This window comes from Agelaius phoeniceus, chromosome 2 (assembly GCF_051311805.1).
Source record: "Agelaius phoeniceus isolate bAgePho1 chromosome 2, bAgePho1.hap1, whole genome shotgun sequence".
Classification (NCBI taxonomy): Eukaryota; Metazoa; Chordata; class Aves; order Passeriformes; family Icteridae; genus Agelaius; species Agelaius phoeniceus.
In genome coordinates, this window is record NC_135266.1 from 113575588 (window position 1) to 113596638 (window position 21051).

General features: G+C 47.8%; 2 protein-coding genes and 2 non-coding genes across 10 annotated transcripts in view; 3 read left to right on the forward strand and 1 right to left on the reverse strand.

Annotated features, from left to right (window-relative positions):
* Positions 1–3321, forward strand: part of RCSD1 (RCSD domain containing 1) — a 37827-nt gene extending 34506 nt beyond the window's left edge. For 5 of the 6 annotated variants that reach the window (XM_077174572.1, XM_077174575.1, XM_077174574.1 and 2 more), the window contains one exon: positions 217–3321. In XM_077174572.1, coding sequence (XP_077030687.1) covers positions 217–927 — 711 coding nt within the window. In that variant the 3' untranslated portion in view covers positions 928–3321. The remainder of the gene's footprint in view (positions 1–216) is intronic. The other variant, XM_077174573.1, reaches the window with a different exon arrangement.
* Positions 3322–4290: 969 nt separating this feature from the next.
* Positions 4291–4362, forward strand: TRNAP-CGG (transfer RNA proline (anticodon CGG)). Its single transcript has one exon. It is a non-coding gene; the product is annotated as a tRNA-Pro (tRNA).
* A 392-nt stretch (positions 4363–4754) lies between these two features.
* TRNAP-AGG (transfer RNA proline (anticodon AGG)) lies at positions 4755–4826 on the reverse strand. The gene has a single exon. It is a non-coding gene; the product is annotated as a tRNA-Pro (tRNA).
* Positions 4827–9108: 4282 nt separating this feature from the next.
* MPZL1 (myelin protein zero like 1) overlaps positions 9109–21051 on the forward strand; it is a 36423-nt gene continuing 24480 nt past the window's right edge. For both annotated transcript variants that reach the window (XM_054628076.2, XM_077174581.1), the window contains exon 1: positions 9109–9238. In XM_054628076.2, coding sequence (XP_054484051.2) covers positions 9127–9238 — 112 coding nt within the window. In that variant the 5' untranslated portion in view covers positions 9109–9126. The remainder of the gene's footprint in view (positions 9239–21051) is intronic.

Consider the following 21051-nt stretch of genomic DNA (forward strand, 5'->3'; position numbering starts at 1 on the left):
GTTTCTCAGTTTCACAGGTGTCACCAGAGCGCTCAGCACTTAAGTGAGGAGCTATAACCTGCATTGACCATCACTAGCTGGCGTTCAGACTCCTTCCTCAATCTGCCAAGAGCAGAAAAGGCTGGTACATCCAGTGGCATTTTCCTCTGTTGTGGTTTCCTGCTTTCCACTGCCCTTCTCTTGACTGCTTTGCTGTCTGCTTTCCCTGCCCCCCAGGTGCGGACGCGAGGATCCATAAAGCGCCGGCCTCCCTCCCGGAGGTTCCGAAGATCTCTGTCCGAGTACGGAGACGGGGAAGATCTAGGGGTCAGCTTGTCCTCTCCAGAAAATGGTGCCAGGGAAGATGAGGTCTTTGGGCCCAATGGCAAGACAGAGGAGGTGGAAACGGGGAGCAAAGAGCAAAAGAAACAGGCAGGGTCTGATGAGAAGCCCCCATCAAGGACGGGATCCAGCAGATCAGAGGATGAAGAGAAAGGGAACAAAGAGCAGAAGAGACAGGCAGAGTCTGATGAGAAGCCCCCATCAAAGAGAGCATCCAGTGGATCAGAAGATGGGGGAAAAGGGGAAAAACAGGCAGAGGAAATTACCCCTTGCAAGAATAACACAGGGAATACAAAGGAGGAGGAAGTGTGTCATGATGGCCCAGGAGAGGAGAACTCTCCTCAGCCTCCCTCTGGAAACAATGAGATGTGTGACAGTCCCCAGGGAGAAGAGCAGCAAAGCACTGCCTGTGAACAAGGAAAGGGAGACAAGGAGAAGGAGGGAGCTGAATGTGAAACAAAGGAAAGCAGTGAGAGCACAGACACACAGAGAACGTCAGACACTGAGGAAACAGCGCTGGCACCTGAACCACTGCAGGATGCAGTGGGATTAGGGACTGCCAGCGAGCCTTCAGTGTCAGTCACGCAGGACCAGGGCACAGCGTAGCTGTGACACACAGGTAAGATGGGCCAGCGTGATGGTGGCTCCTGAGGCACCTGAGGGTTTTGCTGTTAGCAAAAATGGCAACTGTGACAGAACACAACAGTGATTTTGCTGCTCCCCATATGTCAAAGCCTCAGATCTCAGGCGTGCAGAGACTGTGAAGCAGGGTACTCAAAACAACCAGCTCTCATGGGGGGTGTTACAGAGAGGATGGAAAAGAAGCAAAGCTGATTGTGCATTCAGTATAATGGAGAGGCTCTGCTCACCAGGCACCCTCCTGCATTGCTGTTTTGAAAGCAATCTGAAAGTATTTGCAGTAAAATGCACATTTCCCCAGCAGTAGCCATGTATATGCTATATCAATATGACTCCTTACATATAAATATTTATATGTGTGCACACGTATGTATACATGTGTACATATATATATATTATATTCCCTATGTGTTTAGCTTGTTAGCTTTGCCAGCAAACCCAGGGCACACCAGTTTCATGATCAGCTCTGAAAGCATGCAAGCATGGGCCTTTGCCACTGAAATAAAAGAGGATTTCCACTGCCTGAAGCAGGCCTTGTTCCATGCTCCTCCTTGTGTGTTCTGTAACCACTGATGACATAGCCACAGATGCCTGAGGATGTGTCTTGTCCCACCTCAACCACCTCCTCTTCAAATGCTTCCTTGGTTTGGCAAGGAGCAGCTGAAGGAAGGATTCCCGTGGTCAGGCTGCAGCTCACCTTTGCCTCCTAGCACAGAAACCACCAAAGTACCCCCAGGACTTCCCAGCAGTGTCTTTGCTTAGACCCATGATTATTTTTCATTATTTCCTTACTTATTTTCCCCTCTCAAAAGGACACACTCAATCAGGGCAGAGGAGACTTAACATATGGATAGGAGCCATCTAACCTGATCGAGATGGAAGCTACTGGAAAACCTTCAGTGGCAGGAGAGGAGCAGAATGCAGAAATCCCCTGAGCTCCAGACTCATCACAGAGCTGAGTGGCCACTCTCTGGCTCTCTGCTTTGCACCATCATGTTTTGGGACAGCTGGAACAGGAGACTGTTTGCAATCTCTTCAGGGTTCAAAACTCAGGTGTTGGCTGGTGTTCCTTGATGATACGTGGGGACTGAGAGACCTGATACCCACTGTCCTGGAGGCAACAGCCACCACCACTCATGGTCCTTCTGCTTCTTCATCCTGCTCCAAAATGTCTTTTTCTTCTCCTCTGCATTGGTCTTAGATGAAGTTCATCAGTTACATACATACATACATGTACATGCCTTTTTGGTAGCTTCTTTTAAAGGACTTTGAGTTTAAAAACTTCAGTAAATAATGTTTTAACAATAGGAAACAGCTATGTTTTCTCCATATGTGCTGTATGGCAGACAATGTGAACCCTGCATACAGGGAAAACTCCTAGAACATTGATCATAAAAATATATAAAATATAAAAATAAAATCCCTTTGAAGTGGAGCTGATCTGTGAAACAGGCACCTGTGGTAGGCTGGTAGGTCCTGTGTGCTTCAGCTTTGGGGTGCTTTTAGTGTGGTGGAAAATGACAACCAGCAGATTGTATGCAAAGAAAAGACGTGCTGAGTAGGTCAATAGGGCAGGTTCTCTTATCTGGCTCTGGGCTCCAGTCCAGATTTAGAAGGGCTGCTTGTCCATCAGTCTTTCTCACTTCCAAACCCTACCTAGTCTGTTTTGAAACTTCTGGTGTGTGGCCACCAAGAGCCACTCATTACAGAAAGCATCCCAGCTTCCTGGAAACAGCCAATTAATTTTGTGCTGGTCAAAGAAGAAGTCTTAGCTGGCTGAATTTCCATTGGCATTGCCTGGCTGAATTGGTGAAGCTCGGGCAGCCAGTCCCTCCAAAGTACTTGTGCCCTGTACTAGATTCACATTCACTCTTGAGCTACTAAAAGTCATGGGCTAGCAGTCACTACAGTTTACATCTGGAGGATATTTGGGGGAAGATGGATGTCAGACCCTCACTTGACCAGTTTCCTGACAGCAGTGCCTGAATCTGAGTTGGCCACACAGAAAATGTCCATACTGTGACGTGGACTGAGGTCACGCTTGCTGGGAGCCAGCAGCGCTTGCCCTCCTCAATTATCATGGGCTGGTTGGCAGACACGACCTCCACACCCTTTTGAGCCATGCTGTGGAGCATTGTTGCCTTTGAATCCATTTTAATCTGCTTGCTGTAGCTTGTATTCCAGGGCAGGCTGCAATCGCTGGCTGCCCCCTGTTTCTTCTCTCAGCACAGTGGGTGTGAATGGTTGTGCCTTACTGCACATACAGATATATGTGTGCCTGTGTAGAGAACGTGTATGTGTGTCCTGAGCACGGGGATGGAAATCCGAGGGAGAAACAGAATAAATAAATGGTGGAATAAAACCAAAGCAAAACAAAAATATCTGTGTTTTGTTTCCTCCTGGAGAAATGAAGAAGCCTGAGGAAGAATGGACAGAACTGGTAGCAGCAGGCAAAAAAAAGGGTGAGATTTCCACTGGCATTAGGACTTCAAAATTTAAATTTAATATGAGAGGGCAACTACTGAAGAAGAGGGAGGAGTAGGACTTTTTGACGAAAGTCTGGGATGCAGAGGCGTGGAAACATGAGGATGTCAGGGAGCATTAGCAGGACAGAGCATATCAGAGACAAGCGGGATTCAAACCAGGAGGGTGCTGTGGGCTCAGAACCCCAGGGCGATGCCTGTGGCTCCGTGGGCGCTTGTCCTGCCCGTGGATGAGCCCGGGAGGCTCCGAGCGCGCCGGGACACGCGGGGACCCACCCGGTGCGACCCCTCCGCGCCGCCAGGGGGCGCAGCGCACGGCGCGGCCCAGGACGAACCAAACCCGCTGGGGAATGGGGGGTGGGCGTTGGGTTGTCCCATTCCTCCGCGTCCCCTAGGAACGAGTTCGCCCGGCCTCCAGCGCCACCGCGCGTGGAGCGGGAGTGGGAATGGCAGTGGAAGTGGGGATGGGAATGGGAAGGCTGGGTTGTTCGTGCGCCCCTCGGATGAGCGCGGGAGCGGGGTCTGCGCGGCGGAAAGCACGCGGAGCGCCGCGCGGACCGCTGCCCCCCCCGCGGACACGCGGAGCCGTCGCTAACGAGCGGAGCCGTAGGGTCGGGGGAAGGGCGATGCCAGGGATTACCCTGGGAAAGGTGACGGAGGGGGCGAGCAGGGAGAAATGGTCGCGGCCTCCGCAGTTCGAGAGAGCAGCGGTGCGTTCCGGAGCGCTGGGAAAAGCCGCCGGCGGTGGTCGGCAAGGACCGACCCCCACATACGCTGACGCGAGCGGCCTGGGCGGGAGGAGGTGGGACGGCAGTGAACTGCTGAGCTGGGAAAGCACCAACAGAGCGGCTCGTTGGTCTAGGGGTATGATTCTCGCTTCGGGTGCGAGAGGTCCCGGGTTCAAATCCCGGACGAGCCCGCCGGGAAGGGGATGCGCAAGCCCCCTTCCTATATTTTGCTGCCGCGGGGGCCTCCTGCGCTTTTGCGCCTCAGTGCCGCCACGAGCGGGACCGGGCGCGCGGGGACGGCGCTCCGTGCCGGTACGGTGTGCCGAGGCTGAGCCGCTCGGAAGGGCGAGGAGCGGTTCCGCAGCGCTGCCTCGGTGGAGAGGAAGGCGGATCTGCCTGGGAAAAACGGGAGTAGCGACGCCCGGTGCCAGACGAAGAGGAGCGGCCGGTCCTTGGTGAGTTCTTTAAGCTTTTTCTTGCACTAAAAAGGAACGCGTGGGTCTCGTTTTAAGTCTCCTCCGTGCCCCTTCGCTATGTGCGGGAGCCGCTGCTGCGGAGAAGGAAGATTAAAAAATTAAAACTTGGGCTCGTCCGGGATTTGAACCCGGGACCTCTCGCACCCTAAGCGAGAATCATACCCCTAGACCAACGAGCCGCCATATGAAGGGGTTTCTTTCCCCTATAGACGAATGCTTCAATGGCGCTGCGCAGTTTCTGCCCGGGACATCTCCGGCCTGTCCCAATTCCCGCGCTGCTCCCGCTTCCTGAGGGGGCACAGCCGCTTCCCTGCGGCTACACCTCCGGCCAGTCCCAGTTCCCGCAGTGCTCCCGCTTCCTGAGCGGGCACAGCCGCTTCCCTGTAGCTGCCGGCGCTCCCCGGGCTCCTGAGGGGCAGCCCTGTCCCCCTGTGGGTGTGAAAGCTGCTCGTACGCGGCGAGCCATGGACCGCGGCAGCCAGGCCACAAACCCCGGCGCGGTGAGGGGAAATTCGTGCTCCATTTCCATAATTTCAAATTGCACCACAGCCGAGTAGAGGTAACGTTACTTTCCTAACTTACAGATGATGATTTTATGCAGAGCTGCTTAAACAGAGAGTCTTGGAACGCTGATGTTGGTCAGGGTGGAGGTCACTGTTACCTTGGCTTTTGCCTCTCTACAGTAACAGCCTCTAAACTAATTTTGCCTATAGTCCAATATATTCCAACAAGCTAGGCAAAAAGTAGGAGGGAGAGACAGGAAGACAAATTGCTTCCATTTTATGTGCTTTCTTATGTATCAAGGTTATCAGGAAAGGTTATTATGACTGAAATTGTTCTTTAGCATGCATTCAGCACTGGAATAGCTCATCATTCCCATCCTTTTCTATCCTGAGTTTTCCTGAGAACACTTATCCTTGCATAGTGGGTGATCCAAGACATTCTTCACAATCAAATGATGAAAAAGCCAAGTCATGGAAGACAAGACTGAGAAGAGATCTCATCAATATGTATAAATACCTCAAGGTGGCAAGAGGATGGTGCCAGGCTCTTTTCAGTGGCGCCCAGTGCCAAGATGAGGAGCAGTGGCCACAAATTAAATCACAAAAAGTTCCACTCAACATGAGGTAGAACTTCTTTGTGCTAATGAGCCAGAGCACTGGAACAGCTGCCCAGGGAGGTCATGGATTCTCCCTCTCTGGAGACATTTGAACCCCACCTGGACATTTCCTTGTGTAATCTGCTCAAGGTGACCCTGCCTTGGCAGAGGGGTTGGGCTGGGTGATCTCCAGAGGTCCCTTCCAGCCTCAACAACACTGACTCTGTGAAAAATAGTTCCCAAACTCTTCAAAGTCTGTATGCAATTACTGTGCTGCTGCCAGCTCTTGAGTTTTGGAAAAAACCCTGCGTTTCTATTTAACCAAAGTAAACATGAATGTGGCATTATCTGCTAGTCACAGTTTATCCCAGCTTGCAGAAGAAAAAATATTGCTGTAAGGGACACACAATGCTTTCTTGTGCAAATAGAGCCTGGGGTTTTTTTCCTTTTTCTCTCATGTTCTTCTATTACTAATTCAAAATGAGTGTGTTGGGTGGGATATTTTTTGCAGGAGTGCATATCTTTGCACACTAAACAGTGTATACTGTACAAGTCCTCTAGGATGTACAGAGATGCAGGCTAAAGAGAAAACAATCAAAACCATTAAAAATGTAAAACCAGTCTAAATATATTTTTTCTCCTCCTAGAAGTTATTACCCCCCTTTTTTAACACCAAAATCCTGCAAGCTACTAGAAACCTCTCCAAAACAAAGGATAATAAGGATAACAAAGGTCTGAATTTCTAACATACACAGCAAGAAGGAAGAAGATGCAATATATGTTCCCTGGGACAAATTGAGTTGTCACAGCACCCTGTTTCCTCTCTGGAAGTAGCAGAAGAAAATAATTTGATCATATCTATCTGGATAAGAATTTTCTGCTGTAAGTAGACCAGATATTGTCCCAGGTGTTCTGTGTACTGAACACCTGTGTTACTACACAACAAACAGGGAAGTCAGGGCTGCTCCTCTGGCAGTGTGATCTCAGCTCTGTCAGGGAAGGGACAGGGTAGGTAAGGGCTCCGTGTGGCCAAATCAGGTTTAGTACACAAAAAGGGAACATGTGAGCTCTGTGAAGGACAGTCAATTTGAGAATAAGAAAAATGCAATTAAAAAAAAATTTAGGTTTACTATCTTGCAAAATTACCCAGAAGGGTGAAGCTTGGCCTCTTCAGAGGATTGAACAGTTTTAAACTGTGCAGTACTGAAGGACCTGGAGGTGAGCAGTGAACTCTGAGTACTGAGGTGCTTCCATGCTGGTAAGAGCACTTCCAGCCACCCAGGAGAGCTGTAAGGTTGGGCAGAGTTTCCATGGAAAGGAAGAGCTCAGAGGAAGTATTGCAGAAAAAGGGCTTGGAATGAAAGTCTTATCACTGCCTATCAGTTTCTGCTCCATTTGGAAAGCAGGGTTATTGATGAATTGGCTGAAGACCCACCCACAAGGGAAGTCAAATGAGGTGCCAACCAAACAGGGTGATATTTCCCTGTAATACAAAGAGTTGTCTGTGCTGTTGATATTTATTCCCAAGAGGTGCCCTGGATTTCTGCTAGGCTGGGTTTCTAGAAAACATGTACAACACTTAGATGAGGAATGTGCTCCAGAGCTTTCCCTTAGGGTATAAATAATGGATGCACAAGCTGTTACATTTTAAATCCCATGAGAATTTTAAGGTGGTGTCTGGCATCACAGCTGGAAAGAAAATAGTCTGCCTGTGTTTTTGCAGGCTTGCTTTGTCACAGCTCTCCTCAGCATGGCACACGGTGGCCTTTCCTGTGGCCTCTTTCACCTGCAGATGTGATGAGGTGTCCAGGGAGTGGCAGAGAAACTGGTGGCATCCATGGAGCACTGGGATGAGCAGAGCACCCCCCAGGCTTCTGGAGGCTCAGGGATGCAGTGAGCAATAGCCCTGAGATATGACTCAGCTTGTGCAACTTCTTTAAAATGCAGGGTTGGAAAACACGGCGCAACAAAGAGGTTCTCAGAAGCAAGGAAGAAGAGGGAAGGATGAAAGCTTGGTCTCAGGGGGCGTGTAGCAGCCGGGAGTCCAGTCAGCAAAGCTAGGGAAATTCCAAGCAGGTATTTTCAGGCAAAAGGCAAAGGTGGCTGTGCGACTGGTGCAGCAGGAGAGCTGCTGAAGGAGCTTGTGCTGAAGGAGCTTGTGCTTACAGGCAGTGCACGCTGAAACAGGCTCTGAGTTAGCAGGGAACAGCAGGCAGGATGGCTGGGGAGGCAGGAGGAGCCAGCTCTGCCTGCGCTCCGAGCTTGCAGCAGTGCTCTCCTGCTTTCCTTGGGACAGACCGGTGCCATAATGTGCACCTGGGGAACTCAAGGCTGGCAGAGGGATTGGGGCACTCCATGAGCACCGGGATCTGCTCCTGCTGCCACTTCCCTGCTGGAAATTGGGCCGAGTGATGCACGGCAGGAGACTTCCATAGCTCAGAGTGCTGGGACACCACAGTGATGAGACTGCTGTGATCCTTACGGGCCACAGTCACCCCACAGCTCCTGAGTGTTCTTGGCTACGGGAAGCACAACTCCACTGGAGTGACTGTCAGTTTTGTGGCTCTCAGTGATTGTCCAGACAGGTTCAGTGCCAGCTGGAACGGTTGGTACCGTGCCTCCAAAGGCACTTGGATAAGCTTCCCGCACTGCAGGGTAACTGTTGGACAGCGCCAGGGCTCGAGGCAGCCCCGTGAGGAATGGCTGAGGGAGCTGGGAATGTTCAGCCTGGAGAAAAGGAGGCTCAGGGATGACCTTGGTACCCTCTACAACCATCTGAAATGAGCCAGATGGGGTTTGGCCTTTTCAGTCACAGGACAAGGAGGGCATGGCCTCAAGCTGCACCAGGGGAGGTTCAGGTTGGACATTTGGAGGAATTTCTTCACGGAAAGGTTTATGAGACACTGGAAAGGGCCACCCAGGGAGGTGCTGGAGATGTGCTTAAGGAAAGGCGGGACGTGGCAGTCAGTGCCGTGGTCAGGTTGACATGGTGGCGTTGGGTCATAGGTTGGGCTGGATGATCTCACAGGTCTTTCCCAGCCTCGCTGACTCGGCGATTCTGTGATCCAGCGTTTCTGTGTCCCCCGGGATGCACCGGCGGGAGCGGCCCCGCAGCGCCCGCGCCCTCCGCAGCACCGCCGGCCGGCCGCGGGGGGGCGCCAGCGGCGCGCCCCGCTGGGGGGCGGGACAGCGCGTTCCCTGCGACCATAGGTCACCTGGACTTGACTGATGGCTCTCTTGTCCAATCATCTTGGAGCAGCGGGGCAGGGCGCGGGCGGGGCGAGAGCGGCGTGGGGGGTGTGTGTGAATGACAGCAGCAGCTGCCAATGGGCGGGCGGGGCAGGGGGCGGGGGGCGGGCCCACGGGGCCGGGGGCGGACAATGAGGGCGCCGCGGGGAGGCGGCGGTGGCTGGAAGATGGCGGCGGGCGGAGGCAGCGCGGGGCGGCCCTGCGCGGCGTGGCTGCTGATCGCCGCCGCCGCCCTCACCGCCGGTGAGTCAGGGAGCGAGGGAGGGCCGGCCGCCGGTTCGCCCTTCAGCGCCGCTGCCGGGGCTGAGGGCGGTTCCGCGGGCAGGGCACGGCTCTGCTGCTCGCTGCCCACCCGGTTCGGAGCCGGGCTGGCGGTGGCCGAGGAACCCCGTCCTCACCGGGGGAAGGGTCGGTGTGCGGGGACAAAGCCCCCGGGAGCCGGCGTGGGCAGGGCAGGGTGCCGCGGTGCCAGGGCAGTGATGCGCGGCGGCCCCGTGTCAGCGCTGGTTCCACAGAATCCATTAGCTTGGAAAAGATCCCCGAGATCATCGAGCCCAGCCGGGGACCGGGCACCGCCGTGGGTCCTTCCCCCGGGGACGCGGGTGGCGTTTGTTGGGAGAGCCACGGCGTGACCGAGGAGTAGGGACGCTGGGGCTGTGGTGAATGGCTTGATTCGGTCAGTGGTGAAGTATTTGGGTGGAGGGGAATTGTGTCAGTCGGATGATGCACTCATGACTCGTATAGGTGGAGAGTAAGTGCAGAATCGCTGAACGGGTCGGGTTGGAAGGGACCACGGTGGGGTCATCTGGTCCAACCTCCCTGCTCGGGCAGGGTCATCTCAGAGCACATGGCACAGGATTGCATCCAGATGGTTCTGGAATATTTCCAGTGAGGAGTACAAGGCTATGGAGTGGTAGGAATAGCAAGAGTGATGCTTCACTCTTCTGTGGCTTATGTTCTTAAAGGGTTCCATGCTTCACTTGGACTTGACAAGTTACACGCGTTTCCCACTCCAGCTCACTGTAGATGTGTGTAGATGCAGGGCATGGACAGTGAGGGAATATCTGGTATTATATGTCCCAAATATCCAATGATGGATGTTTTGGGTTGGCAGTAATTGCTTAGTGGGTAAAACTTCGTGAAGTACCTCAGTAGGAGACATTAAGAAACCTGATGCCTCCTCAGTTCATGTGTCCGGAAAACTGTGTAAAACCATAAGTCTGTCTGGGAAGAGGTTTATTAAGAAACTGTGCTGAGTAGTAAGGAGCTTAAAATTTATTTAATAGAATTTTGGAATGGTTTGGGTTGGAACAAATCTTAAAGATAATTTTGTTCCAATCCTACTGCCATGGGCAGGGACATTGTCCACTAGACCAGGTTGCTCAGAGCCCCTTCCAGCCTGACCTTGAACATTTCCAGGGATGGAGCATCCAAGAGTTCCCTGGTCAAGCTGTTCCAGTGCTTCCCTACCCTTACAGTGAAGAACTTCCTCCTAATGTCTAATTCCTGTTATTATTCCTCTTCCTAAATCTATTCCCGAAGGGCATTGTTTGCATTTAAGATGAGTGCATTTTGCAATGAAGAAGTAGAGATTGCTAAGGCTTCCTGTGTATCTTCAGAGACAGACTTAGTATTTAGGATTAAGTAGGTAGATGTGAAATATGGATATATTACAGTAAAACTGAGATCTTTGGAAATACATATGGAGGCAAGAGAAGAAGGAAGCATATTTTCCCCTGATCACAACAAAAGGTACAGCTACAGTAATGCTATGGGTAGGTGGGAGAAGTAGATCATTGTAGAAGCCTGAATTTAGTCCTGTGGCTTCTTCTCTCCTTGCACATCGTTACTCCTCCTGTCTGCTGTGAAAAGCAAAGTTTACATCTTTACATGGGAATAAGTGATCAGAGTGCAGGCTCTTCGCCTCTTTTGCATACCCAAAGGAATTTGGTGATGGGAAGGAAAAGATGACCTTCCCCTGAGTTTGGGGTGCTAAGGCATCCTGGATAATCAATACTGTGCATTTTTTCTTACCTGTGCCATTCAGGCTCCTGATGTTTTTTCAAGGGCCCTCTTCCCATTCCCTTTCCTCATGCGGGATTTTCCCCTTGTGAGAGGTTCAGAACTCAAACCCTGCCTTTTTTGGCAGGGGCAGGAGTGGTGTTTGCAGAGGGATGTGCTGTTCCCTCGCTCAGGTGTGGCCTGTGGCTGGGTGATGTGCTGCACACGTGGCTGCTCTGCTCGCTCTTCATATGCTCCATGGCAGATCTGCTCCTCTGGCAGGAACCTGCAGTGAGACAGAAATATTGCTCAGGGTGCTCTGCTGTGCAGGCCCCATTAAACACCACAGCCTGCTCTGCCAAGCCCAGTTGCTTCACAGCTAAGCACAGATAACACAATTCTAGGATTATTTTCATATGTGCCCCTGCATGTGTGGGTTAGGAGTTCATCTTGCTTCTTTATGCTCAGTCATCTGAAAACCACTTTGCTTCATTTACTTGTGAGAGTGAAGGATCATTGTCAAATGTGCTGTCTGTGATTCTGGGGACATTTTCTAGCATAAGTTGTTAATCTAGGTATAATCTCTTCTGTGCATGTGTGAGCCTGGAGCAAACAGCCAAGAGTATCAAGAAAATGGAGTATTTTGCAATTGTGCATTTGTAAGCCACGTAATTATGACTTAAAGTGGTATCCTGCCTGTGTTTGACTTGAGGGTAGTGCCTGATTACTCCTGATAGTCTCAAAAAATGTATAGATACGACTAGAAAGAATAATTATGATATTTTTTATTCTTCTTTTTGATACCAACAAGCTTGATCATTTTTGAAATTAATTTTCTCCTACTACCCCTTTTATACACACTCATACAAGTGCACGTGGGCACATCCACATGGGTCAGTAACAAGCAGAGCATTGAGATGTTAAATAGCTCAAGTGCCTGTTACTGCTTTGAGCTCACCAGCCCATTTCAGTTGCTGCTTGAAATGTTTCCTGAAAATAACAGTGTAAGTCAGGGTTGCAATGCTCACTTGGTGCCTGTGCCAGGTTTAGTCAGAATTCCTGTAGTCACCCCCGTCAGAAGCTGTTAGTCCTTTTAAGCTCAGCCCACTGATGCTGCAGGTGGGAAAACTGCCTTGCCTGCACTGCTCAGTGGGTTCTGCAAAAGCTGGATAAACTCTCAGCTCACCTTGCTTGCAGCAGCAGCAAAAAGTTCTTGAATATGTTGAAAAGTATGTACCTTAATGTTTTGGTAATGAAATGAGGTAAGATGGACAGATGCCCCAGCTATCCAACAGTCTCAGTCTCTGACAATTACTTGTGTAACTAATAGCATGCATAGCTGTGTTGCTTGTTTTCTGAATTACAATTAATTGTATTAAACAGCAATTCTACTGCCTGTCTGTGGACCCATCTTGTCCTGACTAGTGCTGGATATCCTGTGTCCCGTACAGACTTGAGATGGAAGACCAGAAAAATGAAACCTGTTATTGTCCTGTGCTGTTTGTCTTGAAAGATTTTAGTCTGAGTAGTTTCTACAGACTTACTGTTTTTCTGGAGAAGTGACATATAGATCATCATCAGGTCATCTATCCACAGCTTATTATTATCCCCTATAGTGGGAGTTCTCCAAGTGTGGTGTGATGTGATGTGGTTTCATCATGTATGGCATACATTAACATGTCTGCATGTAATTAACAAAATAAACAGCCTGGTATGCAAGAAAATACATTTTTTGAACTATTGAATGCTAACTCAGGATATCCTCGGAATACATAGGAAAGCTGGAAGCTCTGTGTGTGAAAACATTAACATCCTTATGTATCCCTTTGTTTTTTGTTTTGTTTTGTTGTGTATGGTTTGTTTGTCTGTATTATTTTAGTGGTCTGGGTTAGTGGCACCCCACAAGAAGTGATTAGCACAATGGAGAGGATGTGAATATCTTGTGTAAGAGAAGGCTGTGCCAGGAGAGGACAAGAAGTTTTGAACTGGCTTTATTGCCAGCAAAGAGACTTGGGGAACTCTAACTGCAGTGATTCACTGTTATCTCTACCAGCAGTCATGTGGAAAAGGAAGTGTTTACTCAGATTAGGGTTTAACAGTAAGCAGACCCATAGCACAGAAGATGTGGCAATGCATCCTAAGGCAGGGTTAACATCACAATTTTTTGCTGAGCAGGTTGAAAGAAAGTTTTTGCCTCACAATCTCTTTTATCTTTAAAGGGCTATTCTGTTACTTGTCCTGAATAAGCTTTCGAAAAAAAGAAAAAGGGAAATGCTTATATCAAATAAATGTATTGGTACTTATCTGGGACAGAATTAATTTAACATAACAATGTTTTGCATTGGTTACTTGTTTTGCATTGGCTTAGGCACCACAAGGCCTTTTTTGTTTGTCACCCCTCCCTGAGAGCAGATGGGCTGGGGGTGCACGAGGAGTTGGGAGGGCACCACAGAAGTCATGGTCAGCAATGAAGGCTGGGAAAAGGAGGAAGGGGGTTGTTTGGAATTACAGCATTTTTCTTCCAAGTCACTGTTATGCCTGACACAGCCCTTCTTTCCTGGAGATGGTGAACACCTGCCTGCTGATGGAAGCTGATGGGTGATGGCTTGTGCTTTCCCTGTCACACTGTTTTAATCTCAGCCCTCGAGTTCTTTCCCTTTTACACTTCCAGTTCTCTCCCTCACTGGGGCTGCGAGTGAGGGGCTGTTCAGGGCTGAGCTGCCTGCTGGGCTTAGCCCACAGTCCTTGTACATTGTTGTTCCCTTTGGCTGCTGTGCCTCTCAGCTCCTGCATTTTTATGTATCTGTTGAGTTGGCACTTTCCACTCGGTGCTGCTGCTGCTGCTAGGTTTTGGCTTAAAGTGCATAAGGAAAACTGGAAGGCTGTGGTTGTTCTTGTGAGCTCTCTTTCCTCCAACCCTGCAGAAAAAGATGCTTTGTGGTACATTCACTGATGTTTTACATACTGGTGTTAAGGGGCACAAAGGGAGCTTGCCTGGAAACACTGGTTATACCCTACCTTCAGTGTTTCAAAGCAGATTGAGATTCTGATCCTTAAGGGAGGGTTAAACTCTGGGCAGTGTAGCAGTTGTCAGTGGTTGGTGGCGCTTTCAATTCACGAGATGGGGGTAAATCAGGGCAGGTCATCTCCAGGTGGGTGAAATGGCCATTGCTGGAGGCGTTTACAGTTGGCTGCAGGCCACCTGTTATTCAGTAACTTGTTTTTGTAATGTGTGCAAGTGAAAGGTGGTGACCAGGGCTCCCACTTGGTAATAAATTCCATAAAGCTGTGTCTGCAGCAGGAGTTTTGAAATCTGACTGGTTTCCATGTCTTGAGGTGTTCAGATCAAGGTCTGGCAGGACGGAAGGCACTGCTCCAATCCAAGGGACAGCTCTAGAAATCACCACATGTGTAAACTGGGAAAGTGATGTAGTGGGCTCCAAGGAAGGCCATAAATTCTTCACTAAAGAAGTGTTCCTGAGAAAAGCCAGCTGAATAGGCTCCTACTTGGTGCTTCCTAACCCTCCTCAGTTGTACAAAACAGTATCCAGTGGACTGGGCTAGGGTGTTGGTCTGGTTTGAAAGAAAACAATGGTGAAAGGGCTGTTTTGAACACAGATTAGTTCCTGATCAGATTCATCTTGTTCTGACTGTGCATGTGAGCTATTTAAATTGGCACCACCACTGACAAATTCTTGTGGAACAATGCTTTGAAATATTTAGCATGGGCTTTTCCTTTTGGTTTTGTGGTTGTGCTGCTGCAGGTTATAGCTGGTTATGAGTTTGCTCAGCAGTTCAGTTAGCAAGTAAGTGTGAGATTGCTGCAAGCTCGGTGCCAGAGATGGCTGCAGATGTTCAGCAGTCCATGGATCAGTAAGGAATCTGGTCCTCCAAGGGTTTTGGATTGGCTTGAACTGCTGAAGTAAGCCTCTAGTCACACCAGAACAGATTGGCTGCATGAATACCCTGTCAGCTGAGGAGGGTGATCACTTCAATGATGTAATTTCATTTTTCTTCTTGCTCAGTTAAATGGTAAGATTTTATTTATGAGGTTTTAATTGAGTCTCTCTGTATACAGGAAAAAAAAAAATCCTGTTCTCACCTTTCAGGCTGGTGGAAATACCAATACTTGGCAAGAGATGGACATGATTCTGGTTCAGGAATGATGACAGGTGGGAGTGAGTGTTCATGGAATGCTAATGATACCTTGGATGGTTCAAAGTGCAGCTTTTGCAGATGCTTCTTGGTGTGTGTCTATAGACTGAGTTGGTTGCATTGGTTACTGTAAAAGGGTCAGGAAAAGGGCAGCTTCCTGTGTCTGATATGTAGGCTTTGCACTGTAGTCCTCATGAATATACAGTGTATCCACATCCTTTGTGTATCCACTGCCTAGTTTGTTTTGGAAATCAGTAGTTCCCATGCTGCTAAGGATGGATTTTGTCAAAAAGATGCTGCATGCCATCAGCAGTTGGCACCATGACTGGTATTTTTAACATAGTTTCACTTGAGATGGTATTAGTAACCGAAAAAAGAAAAAAGCCTGGAGGGAAGCTTTTGTCCCAGCCAGCAATAGGTCAGTCTCTACTGTCCACTCCATGGATTTGGGTTTTGCTGTTGTTTGGTTGTGGTTTTTTAGTCTACAACTTCTGATCCTTAATACTCTCATTTCCTTAGTAGTTGTGACAGTTTTAGTGGATTGCTATAGCAATTTTAGGAAATGCTTGTGATGGTGGGATGCTTTTTTTATTCTCTCTGCCATGTGTTGAGATGTTTACCCAGCTTCTCTCAGATCTTTAGTTAAGTAAGCTTCATTCCCTATTTGTGGGGAAAAATCTGGTGTATTTCAAGGAGACTTTTCCATCTTTTCTGGCTTTCTGTAATCTGTGTTCCCATTTTCTGGCATCTTTCCTTGTGCCCAGAAAATAATGTGCTGTGTTTGTTAGTGACTCTGTTGGTATTGCAGGATTAGAGGTAGAACAGCTGCCATCAGCTGTTCCAGTTACCCTTTGCACTTTGAACAGCTTTACTTAACTTGCCCCCTTTGGGTTCTCCACTCTTTTGGTTTGGCTTTGTCAACAAGAACTGTTTACTTGCATTTGAGCACTTGCAAACCTACTTGGGCATGGAAGGAAAACCACTTCAGGGCTGTTGAGCAGAAAAATGCAACGTGTGGTTTGGAAAGTACCTGAGCTGCTGGTTGGTGTCCCAGCCTGCAGCATAGGCAGGGGAGTGTTGCTTTGTGGTCCCCAGGGAAAAGTACTGGAAGTAACTAGAAGTTACTTGCCTCAAGACTAAGTATCTGCCCAAACCTGACATATGACTGATGCTGTGTAATAGGAGCATGAAGCTGTGCAGCTACATTGCTTGTTTGTAGTTCTGAGCACCTTTACAAGCATCTCTGTTTTATGAGATGAGAGAGTTGAGAGAGTGGTGTAGCAGTGAAATTATTTCCTCAGGACTGAACAAGAAATCTGTTGCCTGGCAAGGGAGCTCAGGCATTTTCTGCTGTTTCTCATGCTTCTTAATTTCTGGTTAAAGCATGGGCTTTGAAAGTAAATCTCAGCATAGGTTTTTTTTGCTGCTCCCTGGCAGAACAATGAGCAGCTCTGCGTCATACAGATGAGAACACGCCAAAAGCTGACCCTGAGGTGTGGGAGGAGAAGGAAGTACCAAAGTTTGGTGGCTCTGGAGACTTGCCTTTTAAGTCCTGTCAGAGTAGGTGCATGGAGGTATGGAGGGCTGAGATACATGGATGTTATTGTCTGCTTTGACAGCTCAGCCACAGCCTGCTCAAGACTTCTCGGTGAAACTGCTTTCCTTTCACTTGGGGTGACAAGATGCTATTTTTTCCCTCATTGTTGAGTCAGGCAGAGTTAGCTGAATGTGCAAAGAGGCCAGGAGAAAGTGAATGTTTCTTTAGCAGATGCTTGTCTCTGCTTGGGGGATGAAGGTTTCCAGCAGCATGGTGACAGGAGGCGGTAGATGTTCATGGGCTGGGTGTCACAGCTGTGCTTTCTGATTCCTGGAGCTGCAGGAATGTGTTACTGGAGACAGGAAGCTCTCTTTCCTCCAGCAGCCTGGGTTACTTGACAAGATTGGCAACCTGGGGAGGTGCTGTGGCAGCCGCTAAAAGCTTCTTCTGGTGAATTGGCATTTGAGAGTGAAATTTAACTCTTCTGTCCTCCTTCGAGGCAATGGAATTTAGTTTTCATTGCTTTGAAACTTGGATGTCAAGATTGGTTGGTGTGACTCTGTCTAGTCATGGTTTCTGTAGCTGTTTGCTTTGTGTCCTGTGTAAATGTATGGAGTGCAGACATAAAGATCATGGTGACAGGGGGGCTGCAGGGACAGTCTCCATGAGGAGGGGAAGGACACACGTGGCTTCTTAATGCCTGTGTGGTGTTGTCCTTATGAAGGACACCATGGCTTGCTCCTGGGTGGAACTGCTGGCGTGGGTTCTACTTTTCTGTTAAAGTTGAATGATGTGAAGGAACTCTTTGTGTGGAAATTCTATCCAGCATCTGGGTGCTTTAACAGTTCTTGTGCAGTTTCACAGGAACAATTTTGGCATGTCTACTGTTATTAAGGCAGGAAAGCTAAGGCTTCTCCACCAGGTGTTTTATCCACAGAGAAGAAATGGTCTGTGGGGACATAAGTGCCTGTGGTTGCAGATGGGGACTATAACTTTGTTCTGGCTTTCTGGGATGTTTTGTAGGGGTCTGGCTGCTATTGTTTCATGCTGATTGTACAGGGCAACTGCTTTGTGGGAGAAAGGACTAAATGCCATGCAACCCTAGTTGAGAATGCTGTCAACAGGAGATGTTTCACAAGACACTTGACATTGAGTAAGAGTATTTGTTAATGAAAGCACCGATTCTCAAGTGTATATTGTTTTTGTGACTGTAGACCCTTAGTTATTAGAAAAAAACACATCCTCCTGTCTGATGAAACTTCTGGGCTGCTGGGGAGACCAGAGTGAAGATAATGAGACACTGAATTTTCTGTCATGTTGTCAAGACCTTGCATCCCTAAGTGACTTCATTTATAAACTGTGTACATAGCTGTACTACCAGGTGCCTTTCAGATAAGCAAGTTGCTTGTATTAATTAATAAACTGATGATTAGCCATTCCAAGAAGAGGGGAGTAACACTCTTCCTGGAGTAGGATGGGAATGATAGCAGCCATAAGCATACTGTATTTAGCAGTGTGAGGAGAGTTTCCATGTGGGCTGTGTTTGTGCTGATGGAAATAACATGCCTGTGATTACAGGTTAGCTGTTTGTGTTCTTGGTTTGTTAGGTCTCTTAGTGATCAAATTGAGTTGAATCCAGGGGAATTGAGTTTATTTTGGTGTGTTCACAGTTTTAATTGACAGAACATTTTCATTGGATCCAAGGTCTCAGTAGAAACAGTGGTCTGCAAAGAAATTTTAATTATCTATGTGTTAGTTAGTGTAAAACTTTGGTGCACAGAAGATTTTCTTTGTGATATGCTACCAAACCAAATGGTCAACCATATTTCTACATAAAAATGTAGAATAAAAACAATTCTTGCCCAAAATATTTTTTAAAAAACCACTGAGGCAAGTGCGAGCAACCAGGGAGTACCAGTAAAAGTAGGAAAAGATTTCTTCAGTTTTAAAAGGTGTTGATCTCCAAGCACTGGCAGCTTAGGCACTGTTGGATTCATACAGCTGCAGTTACCACATGCTTTGGAGGGCTCAAAGAAAGTGAAAGGATTTTGCAGGTTTTGAGCAGATCCTCCCAAGCCTGAGGGATAGCATTTAAGAGGAGGTGCCACAGTTTGGATTTGAAAAGTTTTGGATGAGACCAATGCTATAATGGTTGGGGACAAGATTCCCTTCATACTGAAACAGGGACGTGTGCTTAGTGTCATTTCCACTTCAGGGAAGGAAGCAGTGGTCTTGCATGTGTGATGTCCCCCTCTTCTTAGTGTCACCCTTGGAGCAGCTTGGTTACCAGGAACTGCAGTACTTACTGGTCTGTTACTGTCTGTTGGGGCACCCAAGAAAGAGAGTATTTTGGACCTGATTAGCATAAGAGATCTGATAATCAGGATGCTTTGGCAAGAACAAAGAGAGCTTTGAAGACTGAATCAACACTGGCTGACAGGAAAGAAGATTGAATCGACTTCTGCAAGCAAGAGATGTTGCCAAATGTATAAGTTTATTTATGTGATGATCAACCCAATCATTGTAGTAAAAAATTACTAGCCTTCCTAGAATAGTATATAAACATATGTAGTCCACAGTAAATTTGGCTTTTGATCACCAGTCAGTCTTCCACATCTCTATCTCTCATCATGACCAATAACTGTCCATCTGTCCAGAGCAAAAAGGACATCACAATAATGAAGGCCAAGGTACAAACTGGAGGTTTTAGTCTGGTGTTAGCTGAACAGGTGACTGGAAACTCTGAAAGACTCTTCCTTGACCTGGGAAGAGTTCAAAGTCAGAGGTGCTGCACAGGTGTTGAATTGCCACAGTGGTAAAAGCAGTTGTGGAGGGCTCTTGAGCTCTGCTTTAGTCCCATTTAGTGTGAGCTGACAACTGAGCATTGACAAAGATGTCAGACTGAGGCTGTTCTTAGAACACAAGGAGACAGATCCTGAGCAGAGACACAGATCTGAGCAGTCAGTGCAGTGATGGGAGCTTGAACTTGTTTTGCAGATGAGATCTCTGAGGCAAGATACTAAAGAAAGAAAGACCTGAGAGTAGAGAGAGCATTGATGAAGAATGAAGATCTGTGGTGGAAAAATAGGAAAAGATTAGTAAGTTAGTAAGAATATGAGTGTCTTATCCTATTTCAAGAGCAGGAGGATTGTCTGGAAAGGAAGATGTGGATGGAAAGTTTTAATTGCAGTGTGGGGGTTGAAAATGGAGCTGGAGAAAGTTATTATAGTTGGACTAAAACTGCTTGAACAACACTAGAGATTTAAAAGAAATGGCTGAAGAGGCACAGGTGGTTTTTTTCAAATTATTTTGATGATAGGTGAGAAAATGAGAAGCATTTTTCTGCTGAAAAGAATAAAAGCAGCTGAAGGCTAAATGAGATGTTCAGAAGGAAATACTGGAGCTATGGACAGGGTGATGGGATCAAGGCGGATGCATGGGAGAAGAGCAAATATTTATTTTTGCCCTATGTACCTTACTGACCTTCTCTTCCTAAAGCACTCTTCTCTCTCAGACAGTTTCCTGTGATCATTTTTCCTCTTGAGAGGAACTAAGGCTGAGTAAGCTTGAGGAATAGAGCAGTAGTTAAGTGTGACTGAAATAAGACTCAAAATTCAACTTTCTTCAACTGGAATATTTATTTAGGTGTAGGAGCCGGAAGGTGGATGTAATCCTGGTAAATGTGGAAAGAGGAGGAAAAGAGCTAGAGCTGGAGATGGTCCATGTAGATTTTATTATGACAGAGGAGGCCAAAGAGTTCAAGGTAGTGGGAACAGCCACCATATCAGTAAAAGTATGGGATTAGAGGGCTGAGGGTGAACAACTGACAAATCTTGTGGTCTCTCTACCAAATAGTCAGGTTATCATTTAAGGAGCCCGTGTCTCATGCTGTAAGGCAACAGAAGCAGGAAAAAAGTTTTTGAAGCCGTGAAAGAGGCAGAGGGGAGAAAATCAGCAAAGAAGAACATTAAATTGAGCCAGCAGTAGGACAGATGAAAATTAAACTTGATGACTTGATAGAAATTTCTGTACAGGATTACATAGTTCCTTCCTCCCCAGACTAGGGAAGAAGTAGGGAGAATTCCTTTTTTTTTTTTTTTTTATTTTTTGCTTCACTACAGTTCTAGTGAGAACAGTGACTCCTTCAGATTAGGCAGATCTGTGCTACCCACTGCCTGTGTGTGGCAAGGAGTTCTCTGTACCATGTACAAGCAGACAATGTCTGTGCAGACTCTTTTCTTCCTACACGAATACTGAGGGCATCTTGCTTATTTTATGCTTGAAAGAGAGGTTTGTTCTGTGGTTTGGACTTACTACAATGGACTTTATTTTATTTTATTTTTCTTTTCTACACCATTAGCTG